The sequence below is a fragment of the Ascaphus truei genome, unplaced genomic scaffold (genome assembly GCF_040206685.1).
Source record: "Ascaphus truei isolate aAscTru1 unplaced genomic scaffold, aAscTru1.hap1 HAP1_SCAFFOLD_636, whole genome shotgun sequence".
Classification (NCBI taxonomy): Eukaryota; Metazoa; Chordata; class Amphibia; order Anura; family Ascaphidae; genus Ascaphus; species Ascaphus truei.
This window is the reverse complement of record NW_027456969.1, coordinates 136,248-149,685: the sequence shown is the minus strand read 5'-3', so window position 1 is coordinate 149,685 and position 13,438 is coordinate 136,248. Positions and strand designations below refer to the sequence as shown.

General features: G+C 40.6%; 1 protein-coding gene across 1 annotated transcript in view; it reads left to right on the top strand.

Moving 5' to 3' along the window:
* LOC142485754 (GATA-binding factor 1-B-like) overlaps window positions 1-10,954 on the top strand; it is a 60,561-nt gene extending 49,607 nt beyond the window's left edge. The window contains 1 exon segment of the mRNA XM_075584538.1: window positions 10,154-10,954. Coding sequence (XP_075440653.1) covers window positions 10,154-10,441 — 288 coding nt within the window. The 3' untranslated portion in view covers window positions 10,442-10,954.
* The last annotated feature ends 2,484 nt before the right edge of the window (window positions 10,955-13,438 follow it).

Sequence of the window (13,438 nt, the reverse complement as noted above, 5' to 3'; positions counted from 1 at the left end):
CCCAATCCCACACCCATCCTAATCCCATCCTAAACCTTCCACATCCCAATCCACTCTCCTCCTTTGTTTGTGTAAGAGGTGACTAGGATAACCCCTATGCCTAAATCTGCAGGCCATATTATCCAACTCAGTGACCCCTTTATCTGGGGAACTAATAATGCACATAGTTCTTAAAAATGGACTAAATGGGAATCCCCTAATAGTCCCTGGGGGGTGATAACTGTCATGATGTAATAAATGATTCCAAAAGTTTGTGCTATAGGCAGCACTTCCTCAACAAGAATTGTTTTTGTATATGAGTGGTGGGTACATGGAGAGACCCCTAATCCCTCCTGAACAAACTATGAAACACAACAGGTGTTCCCAGCACTCCACTTGGAGTGTGTATTCCACTTGGAGTGTGTATTCCACTTGGAGTGTGTATTCCACTTGGAGTGTGTATTCCACTTGGAGTGTGTATTCCACTTGGAGTGCTGGGAAACCTGTTGTGTTTAATAAATAATTCCAGTCAGTTTCCTTAGTAAAAAAAAAGTCTGATTCCAATATACCCTCTTTCTTTCAAATATTGGCATCAAGATAGTTGATGTTAGTGTAACTATAGGTAATGGTGAATCCTATGGAATCTAATGCATGGTTAATATAATTAACAAAACATTCCAGACTGACAGTGTCATCCAACCACAACAGGAAAACATCATCGATATATCGTACCCACATACGTCACATAATCACGATATGTATACACATGATCGTGCTCAAATGTAGTCATGAATGGGGATCGGCGACAGAACTTGCGGATGCAGGCTCACATATTCAGCTAATGACACGGAAGACTCAAGACTTTCTCCCTGCTGCGACGTGAGGTCACGTGACGGATGATGTGACATCAGACGTGATGTTGGGTATTTAGAGACGGGAGGGGCGGATCCCTTAAGAAACTCTACAGGAACACGGGATCTCTATCCACATTTAAGACCTATCTTAAAACGCGCCTGCGTAAGGAAGCATATGAGTTTCTCGCTATATTTCTGGGCATTGAGCCATACGCCACTTGGCCTTGAGTCTCCTGGTAGCCAAACTCGCAACCACCTCATTCTCTCTCACAGGAATGATTTCAGGAACACAGGGTGAGACACAAAACAGAGACCCCCCAGTCCCTTTCATCAATATGTGCATTTAATAATATTAGATCAACAACGTTATATATAATTCCATGTGACATCATTACACGCAATATAATTCCATGTCACAATATAATTCCATACACTATAATTCCGTGTGACATCATTACACGCAATATAATTCCATGTCACAATATAATTCCATGCACTATAATTCCGTGTGACATCATTACACGCAATATAATTCCGTCACAGTATTACATGCACTATAATTCCGTGTGACATCATTACACGCAATATAATTCCATGTCACAATATAATTCCATGCACTATAATTTCGTGTGACATCATTTCACGCAGTATAATTCCATGTCACAATATAATTCCATACACTATAATTTCGTGTGACATCATTACACGCAATATAATTCCATGTCACAATATAATTCCATGCACTATAATTTCGTGTGACATCATTACACGCAATATAATTCCGTCACAGTATTACACGCAATATAATTCTGTGTCGAATCAATATACGCAATATAACAAATCTACGTAAGTACCAGCACTCACTGTCTAATAGTTAAATGATGAAAACAGTTGTAATGCAGAATAAACATTTAATAATAAAACGAACCAGAAATAAATCAAATGTGTTTGCAGAAACCAGTATCACAAATGGGCATGTCACAAAGTGAGGGGTGGGGGGGGGGGGGAAAGGAAAATGGGAAAAAACATGAAACACAAGGAATATACACAAAAAACGGAGAACGGCAAGTATGTTAGGGGGGCGACGTTTCGAGGGACTACCTCTTCATCTGGCCTATTCCCCCTGGTCCAAAAGGTCCCAGAGGTACTTCCCTAAGCCTCCCTTCACCTATAACTGGTCAAATCAGACAGCCCTGAAGATAGATAGCAAACATACAGTGTAGGCTAAATACAGCTAAACAGCTAATAGCAGGGAAGCAAGAATCCACTACAGTCAATGCCAGTAGTTCAAGTACCACAAGAAACTGTGGGCAATGGTACAGTAACGGCTGAACACAGCTTGCAAGAAAGCAGCTTGCAAAGAAGCACCAGGAGTCCACAACAGTCAATGAAAGGTTAATAGCAATAGCAAATGAAGACAGTAATCAAACCCTGTAGTCCCTCGAAACGTCGCCCCCCTAGCATAATTTCCGTTCTCCGTTTTTTATGTATATTCCTTGTGTTTCATGTTTTTTCCCCTTTTCCTTCCCCCCCCCCCCCACCCACCCCTCACTTTGTGACATGCCCATTTGTGATACTGGTTTCTGCAAACACATTTGATTTATTTCTGGTTTGTTTTATTATTAAATGTTTATTCTGCATTACAACTGTTTTCATCGTTTAGCTATTAGACAGTGAGTGCTGGTGCTTACGTAGATTTGTTAGTACTATACAGGGGAATAAGGGTCCCCTTTTGTTCCGTGCACCCTGCAATTGCATTAATTTAACACTATCAGAGTGCTGTCTATCGTCCCCTTTTACCCTTTGATATACGCAATATAATTCCGTGTCACATCATTACACACGATATAATTCTGTGTCACAATATAATTACAAGTTATATAATTCCATAGTTACAGAGTTCAACCTATGCTAAATTTAGACAACAGATACTTTATCCTATATCTATACAGGCATACCCCGGTTTAAGGACACTCACTTTAAGTACACTCGCGAGTAAGTACATCTCGCTCAATAGGCAAACGGCAGCTCACGCATGCGCCTGTCAGCACGTCCTGAACAGCAATACCAGCTCCCTACCTGTACCGAAGCTGTGCGCAAGCGGGGAGACTATAGAGCCTGTTACACAAGCGGGGAGACTATAGAGCCCGTTACACATGTGTTATTTACATCAGTTATGCGCGTATATGACGATTGCAGTACAGTACATGCATCGATAAGTGGGAAAAGGTAGTGCTTCACTTTAAGTACATTTTCGCTTTACATACATGCTCCGGTCCCATTGCATACGTTAATGCGGGGTATGCCTGTGTTACATAGTTACATACATGCTCCGGTCCCATTGCGTACGTTAATGCGGGGTATGCCTGTGTTACATAGTTACATACATGCTCCGGTCCCATTGCGTACGTTAATGCGGGGTATGCCTGTGTTACATAGTTACATACATGCTCCGGTCCCATTGCGTACGTTAATGCGGGGTATGCCTGTGTTACATAGTTACATACATGCTCCGGTCCCATTGCGTACGTTAATGCGGGGTATGCCTGTGTTACATAGTTACATACATGCTCCGGTCCCATTGCGTACGTTAATGCGGGGTATGCCTGTACTTACTCATTGATCCAGAGGAAGGCAAACAAAAAACCCCAGTTACATATCATCCAATGATATCTCATAAGTGGAAAAATAAATTCCTTCCTGACTCCAAGAATTGGCAATCGGATTAATCCCTGGATCAACATCCTTCCCATGTATACTTATTTGGTATATCCCTGTATACCTTTCCCATCTAAAAAGATGTCCAACCTTTTTTTGAACAAATTTATTGTATCTGACATTTTGTGTCACATAATTACACACAATATATTTCTCTGTCCCAATATAATTAAATGCTATATAATTCCGTGTCACATCACTACACGTGATATAATTCCGTGTCACAATATAATTACACGTTATATATTTCCCTGTCACATTATTATACACAATATAATTCCACGTCGAATCAATATAATGACATCTCCTGGGTTCCTATCAAATCCCGCATCTCACACTCAATTCTCCTCCTCACTTTTAAAGCTTTACACTCTCCTGCTCCTCGTTACATCTCAGGCCTAATTTCTCGCTATGCACCATCCCGACTCTTGCGTTCTGCTCAAGGATGTCTTCTTTCTACCCCCTTTGTATCTAAAGCCCTCTCCCGCCTTAAATCTCTCGCACAGTGACTGCCCCACACCTCTGGAATGCCCGTCCCCTCAATACCCGACTAGCACCCTCTCTATCCACCTTTAAGACCCACCTTAAAACACACTTGCTTATGAGTAGCTCAATGGCTGATAATTTACACCTCATACATAAACCATGGCCCCCTGCAGACGCACTTACCAGAACGCCCTCCTACTGTCTCTGTACGTTCTACCAACCACTTAGATTGTAAGCTCTTTGGAGCAGGGACTCCTTTTCCTAAATGTTACTTTTATGTCTGAAGCACTTCTCCCCTTCATGTGTTATTTGTATTATTTATTATCTATATGATTGTCACATGTATTACTGCTGTGAAGCGCTATGTACATTAATGGCGCTATATAAATAAAGACATTCAATACAATACATACATACATACATACATACATACAACCAGTATAATTCCGTGCCACATTATTATACGTGATATAATTCCGTGCCACATTATTACACGTGATATAATTCTGTGCCACATTATTACACGCGATATAATTCTGTGCCACATTATTACACGCGATATAATTCCGTGCCACATTATTACACGTGATATAATTCTGTGCCACATTATTACACGTGATATAATTCTGTGCCACATTATTACACGCGATATAATTCCGTGTCACATTATTACACGTGATATAATTCTGTGCCACATTATTACACGTGATATAATTCCGTGTCACATTATTACACGTGATATAATTCCGTGCCACATTATTACACGCAATATAATTCCGTGCCACATCATTACAAGCAATATAATTCCGTGGCACATTATTACAAGCAATATAATTCCGTGGCACATTATTACAAGCAATATAATTCCGTGGCACATAATTACATGCACTATAATTCCATGTCAGATCAATACACACAATATAATTCTATGTCACATTATTGCACGTGATATAATTTTGTGGCACATTATTACATGCGATATAATTCCGTGTCACATCATTACACGCAATATAATTCCGTGTTACATCATTACACGCGATTATAATTCCGTGTCACATTATTACACGCAATATAATTCCGTGCCACATCATTACAAGCGATATAATTCCGTGTCACATTATTACACGCGATTATAATTCCATGTCACATTATTAGACGCGATATAATTCCGTGTCACATCATTACACGCGATATAATTCCGTGTTACATTATTACACGTGATATAATTCCGTGTTACATCATTACACGCGATATAATTCCGTGTCACATTATTACACGCAATATAATTCCTTGTCACATTATTACACGCAATATAATTCCGTGTCATATCATTACACGCAATATAATTCCTTGTCACATTATTACACACAATATAATTCCTTGTCACATTATTACACACAATATAATTCCGTGTCACATTATTACACGCAATATAATTCCGTGTCACATCATTACACGCAATATAATTCCTTGTCACATTATTACACGCAATATAATTCCATGGCACATTATTACACGCAATATAATTCCGTGTCACATCATTACACACAATATAATTCCGTGTCACATTATTACACACAATATAATTCCGTGTCACATTATTACACACAATATAATTCCTTGTCACATTATTACACACAATATAATTCCTTGTCACATTATTACACACAATATAATTCCGTGTCACATCATTACACGCAATATAATTCCTTGTCACATTATTACACGCAATATAATTCCGTGGCACATTATTACACACAATATAATTCCGTGTCACATTATTACACACAATATAATTCCGTGTCACATTATTACACACAATATAATTCCGTGTCACATTATTACACACAATATAATTCCGTGTCACATTATTACACGCAATATAATTCCGTGTCACATTATTACACACAATATAATTCCTTGTCACATTATTACACACAATATAATTCCTTGTCACATTATTACACGCAATATAATTCCGGGTTACATTATTACACACAATATAATTCCATGGCACATTATTACACACAATATAATTCCTTTTTCACATTATTACACACAATATAATTCCGGGTTACATCATTACACGCAATATAATTCCATGGCACATTATTACACACAATATAATTCCGTGTCACATCATTACACGCGATATAATTCCGTGTCACATTATTACACGCAATATAATTCCTTGTCACATTATTACACGCAATATAATTCCTTGTCACATTATTACACACAATATAATTCCTTGTCACATTATTACACACAATATAATTCCGTGTTACATCATTACACGCGATATAATTCCGTGTCACATTATTACACACAATATAATTCCGTGTTACATCATTACACGCATTATAATTCCTTGTCACATTATTACACACAATATAATTCCGTGTCACATTATTACACGCAATATAATTCCATGGCACATTATTACACACAATATAATTCCTTGTCACATTATTACACACAATATAATTCCGGGTTACATCATTACACGCAATATAATTCCATGGCACATTATTACACACAATATAATTCCGTGTCACATCATTACACGCGATATAATTCCGTGTCACATTATTACACGCAATATAATTCCTTGTCACATTATTACACGCAATATAATTCCTTGTCACATTATTACACACAATATAATTCCTTGTCACATTATTACACACAATATAATTCCGTGTTACATCATTACACGCGATATAATTCCGTGTCACATTATTACACGCAATATAATTCCGTGTTACATCATTACACGCATTATAATTCCTTGTCACATTATTACACACAATATAATTCCGTGTCACATTATTACACGCAATATAATTCCATGGCACATTATTACACACAATATAATTCCGTGTCACATTATTACACGCAATATAATTCCTTGTCACATTATTACACACAATATAATTCCGTGTCACATTATTACACGCAATATAATTCCTTGTCACATTATTACACACAATATAATTCCTTGTCACATTATTACACACAATATAATTCCTTGTCACATTATTACACACAATATAATTCCGTGGCACATTATTACACGCAATATAATTCCATGGCATATTATTACACACAATATAATTCCGTGTTACATTATTACACACAATATAATTCCGTGTCACATTATTACACACAATATAATTCCGTGTCACATTATTACACACAATATAATTCCTTGTCACATTATTACACACAATATAATTCCTTGTCACATTATTACACACAATATAATTCCGTGTCACATCATTACACGCAATATAATTCCTTGTCACATTATTACACGCAATATAATTCCATGGCACATTATTACACACAATATAATTCCGTGTCACATTATTACACACAATATAATTCCGTGTCACATTATTACACACAATATAATTCCGTGTCACATTATTACACACAATATAATTCCGTGTCACATTATTACACACAATATAATTCCGTGTCACATTATTACACGCAATATAATTCCGTGTCACATTATTACACACAATATAATTCCTTGTCACATTATTACACACAATATAATTCCGGGTTACATCATTACACACAATATAATTCCTTGTCACATTATTACACACAATATAATTCCTTGTCACATTATTACACGCAATATAATTCCGGGTTACATTATTACACACAATATAATTCCATGGCACATTATTACACACAATATAATTCCTTGTCACATTATTACACACAATATAATTCCGGGTTACATCATTACACGCAATATAATTCCATGGCACATTATTACACACAATATAATTCCGTGTCACATCATTACACGCGATATAATTCCGTGTCACATTATTACACGCAATATAATTCCTTGTCACATTATTACACGCAATATAATTCCTTGTCACATTATTACACACAATATAATTCCGTGTCACATCATTACACGCAATATAATTCCGTGTCACATTATTACACGCAATATAATTCCTTGTCACATTATTACACACAATATAATTCCGTGTTACATTATTACACACAATATAATTCCGTGTCACATTATTACACGCAATATAATTCCGTGTTACATTATTACACACAATATAATTCCGTGTCACATCATTACACGCAATATAATTCCTTGTCACATTATTACACACAATATAATTCCGTGTCACATTATTACACACAATATAATTCCGGGTTACATCATTACACGCGATTATAATTCTGTGTCACATTATTACACGCAATATAATTCCGTGTCACATCATTACACGCGATATAATTCCGTGTCACATTATTACACGCGATATAATTCCGTGTTGCATTATTACACGCGATATAATTCCGTGTCACATTATTACACGCGATATAATTCCGTGTCACATCATTACACGCAATATAATTCCGTGTCACATCATTACACGCAATATAATTCCGTGTCACATCATTACACGCAATATAATTCTGTGTCACATCATTACACGCGATAATTCCGTGTCACATTATTACACGCGATATAATTCCATGTCACATTATTACACACAATATAATTCCATGGCACATTATTACACACAATATAATTCCGTGTCACATTATTACACACAATATAATTCCATGGCACATTATTACACACGATATAATTCCGTGTCACATCATTACACGCAATATAATTCCGTGTCACATTATTACAAACAATATAATTCCGTGTCACATTATTACACACAATATAATTCCTTGTCACATTATTACACACAATATAATTCCGTGTTACATCATTACACGCGATATAATTCCGTGTCACATTATTACACGCAATATAATTCCGTGTTACATCATTACACGCATTATAATTCCTTGTCACATTATTACACACAATATAATTCAGTGGCACATTATTACACACAATATAATTCCGTGTCACATTATTACACGCAATATAATTCCTTGTCACATTATTACACACAATATAATTCCGTGTCACATTATTACACGCAATATAATTCCTTGTCACATTATTACACACAATATAATTCCTTGTCACATTATTACACACAATATAATTCCTTGTCACATTATTACACACAATATAATTCCGTGGCACATTATTACACGCAATATAATTCCGTGGCACATTATTACACGCAATATAATTCCGTGGCACATTATTACACACAATATAATTCCGTGTCACATTATTACACGCGATATAATTCCGTGTTACATCATTACATGCGATATAATTCCGTGTCACATTATTACACGCGATATAATTCCGTGTTACATTATTACACACAATATAATTCCTTGTCACATTATTACACACAATATAATTCCGTGGCACATTATTACACGCAATATAATTCCGTGGCACATTATTACACACAATATAATTCCGTGTCACATTATTACACGCGATATAATTCCGTGTTACATTATTACACGCGATATAATTCCGTGTCACATTATTACATGCAATATAATTCCGTGTCACATTATTGCCCACAATATAATTCCTTGTCACATTATTACACACAATATAATTCCGTGTCACATTATTACACGCAATATAATTCCGTGTCACATTATTACCCACAATATAATTCCTTGTCACATTATTACACGCAATATAATTCCGTGTCACATTATTACCCACAATATAATTCCTTGTCACATCATTACACGCAATATAATTCTGTGTCACATTATTACACGCAATATAATTCCGTGTCACATTATTACACACAATATAATTCCGTGTCACATTATTACACGCGATATAATTCCGTGTTACATCATTACACGCGATATAATTCCGTGTCACATTATTACACGCGATATAATTCCGTGTTACATTATTACACGCGATATAATTCCGTGTCACATTATTACACGCAATATAATTCCGTGTTACATCATTACACGTGATATAATTCCGTGGCACATCATTACACGCAATATAATTCCGTGTCACATTATTACACGCAATATAATTCCGTGGCACATTATTACACGCAATATAATTCCGTGGCACATTATTACACGCGATATAATTCCGTAGCACAACATTAAACACAACATAATTGCGTGTAACAATATAATTATCCTCCCAGGTGAACCGCCCCCTGACCATGAAGAAGGATGGGATCCAGACCCGGAACCGCAAGGTGACCAGCAAGTCCAAAAAGAAGAAGCAGCAGCTAGAAAGCCCGTTCCCTGAGGAGCCAGCCATGTACTCACTGGGGCCCCTCCTGCTCCCCGGCCAGATACCCCCCATGGGACACCTGATGCCCTTTAGCCCCCCGCACCACCTGATGACATCACCAAGGACCCCGCACTCCCCGCCGGCCTTCAGCTACCGACACCATGCAATGTCTGGGGTTACATCAGCCCTCAGCTAACCTACAGGGACACCTACTGTCACCCCCCTCCCCCCTACAGGGACACCTACTGTCACCCCCCTCCCCCCTACAGGGACACCTATTGTCACCCCTCCTCTATGGGGACACCTACTGTCACCCCCCTCCCCATTACAGGGACACCTACTGTCACCCCCCCCCCTTACAGGGACACCTACTGTCACCCCCTCCCCCTTACAGGGACACCTATTCTCACTCACCCCCCCCCTCTACAGAGTTACCTACTGTCACCCCCCTACAGGGACACCTACTGTCACCCCCTACCCCTTGCAAGGACATCTACTGTCACCCCCTCCCCTTACAGGGACACCTACAGTCACCCCCCTCTACAGGACAATAGTATAGGTGTCTGGCACACATATCGTCTATAGCATAAGAGGTATCAACTGCCAGTGCCCACGGACAGGAGGGATTGTCCTGGAATATCCCAAATGAATCACGTAGGAGAAATAATCCAGGCACACGGTCTTTTCTTGAAGTCGTTTAATCAGCAATGAAACCAACGTTTCGACTGCCAAACAGTCTTTGTCAGGGTAAGGGCTCATCTCACCCTGACAAAGACTGCGTGGCAGTCTAAACGTTGGTTTCATTGCTGATTAAACGACTTCAATAAAAGACCGTGTGCCTGGATTATTTCTCCACCCCCCTCTACAGGGACACCTACTGTCACCCCCTCCCCTTACAGGGACACCTACTGTCACCCCCCCCTACAGGGACACCTACTGTCACCCCCTCCCCTTACAGGGACACCTACTGTCACCCCCCCCTACAGGGACACCTACTGTCACCCCCTCCCCTTACAGGGACACCTACTGTCACCCCTCCCCTTACAGAGACACCTACTGTCACCCCCCCTACAGGGACACCTACTGTCACCCCCCTCCCCATACAGGGACACCTACTGTCACCCCCCCTAAAAGGACACCTACTGTCACCCCTCCCCTTACAGGGACACCTACTGTCACCCCCCCTACAGGGACACCTAATGTCACCCCCTCCCCTTACAGGGACACCTAGTCACCACCTCCCCTTATAGGGACACCTACTGTCACCCCCCTCCCCTTACAGGGACACCTACTGTCACCCCCTCCCCTTACAGGGACACCTACTGTCACCCCCTCCCCCTACAGGGACACCTACTGTCACCCCCCCCTACAGGGACACCTACTGTCACCCCCTCCCCTTACAGGGACACCTACTGTCACCCCCTCCCCTTACAGGGACACCTACTGTCACCCCCTCCCCTTACAGAGACACCTACTGTCACCCCCCCTACAGGGACACCTACTGTCACCCCCTCCCCTTACAGGGACACCTACTGTCACCCCCTCCCCTTACAGGGACACCTACTGTCACCCCCTCCCCTTACAGAGACACCTACTGTCACCCCCCCTACGGGAACACCTACTGTCACCCCCTCCCCTTACAGGGACACCTACTGTCACCCCCTCCCCTTACAGGGACACCTAGTCACCCCCTCCCCTTACAGGGACCCCTACTGTCACCCCCTCCCCTTACAGGGACACCACTGTCACCCCCCCCTACAAGGAAACCTACTGTCACCCCCCACCTACACGGACACCTGTCACCCCCCCCCCGCCCCCCTACACGGACACCTGCCACCCCGCTCTCGCACTCCTGGGGCTGTGTGACGTGTGCCTTGTATGCATATCCTTATATAAAGGTTACCTGGACACGTGTGTGATCCTCATTATTAGTGGGCGCTGGGGGCAGTATGAGAGGGGGGGGGGATGCAATCTGTATATAGCACATATACACACCTGTATATATAGTGCATACTGTACACATATCTGTATATAGCGCACGCACACAAAACATTATCTTTGAATAAAAAAATTTTTAATAAAAAGTTAGGCTATATAAAGTGAAAGCTGTTTGCTGTAATCAACATTAAATCATTTAAAATAAATAATAAATGATGTACCATCTGCGGCACTGATAGAATAACGCATTTAAAATGACATTTGGGGCCACACTATTTGTGGAGCCTCTGAAAGGTCCGGAGCTACCGCCAGTTAACACACGCCTTAACATACCACTGTATATAGCAGTGTATACAGTATAGCACATACATACGTGTATGCAGATGCAGCAGATGTTATTGTGAAAGATAACTCGATATTCAATTCAAGAGTTCATATCACAAACACACTGGGTCACACACTGCGCTTGGCACACAAATACCTAGTCTGTCACACACAACGCTCGGCACACAAATGCCCAGTCTGTCACACGCTACGCTTGGCACAGTCTCACACACTCACACACAGGGTCTGTCACATGTTACGCTCGGCACAGTCACACACACATACACACACAGGGTCTGTCACATGTTACGCTCGGCACAGTCACACACACATACACACACAGGGTCTGTCACATGCTACGCTCGGCACAGTGTCTCACACACACACTGGGTCTGTCACACGCTACGCTCAGCACAGTGTCTCACACACACACACAGTGTCTCACACACACACTGGGTCTGTCACACGCTACGCTCAGCACAGTGTCTCACACACACACTGGGTCTGTCACACGCTACGCTCAGCACAGTGTCTCACACACACATGGTCTGTCACACGCTACGCTCAGCACAGTGTCTCACACACACACTGGGTCTGTCACACGCTACGCTCAGCACAGTGTCTCACACACACATGGTCTGTCACACGCTACGCTCGGCACAGTGTCACACACACGCTACGCTCGTCACAGTATCACACACACGCTACGCTCGTCACAGTATCACACACACGCTACGCTGTATTACTGCTGTGAAGCGCTATATAAATAAAGACACACACACTGGGTCTATCACACGGTACGCTCGTCACAGTCACACACACACACACACACACACACAGTGTCACACACGCTACGCTCGTCACAGTATCACACACACAGGGTCTGTCACACGCTATGCTCGGCACAGTGTCTCACACACACAGTGTCTCA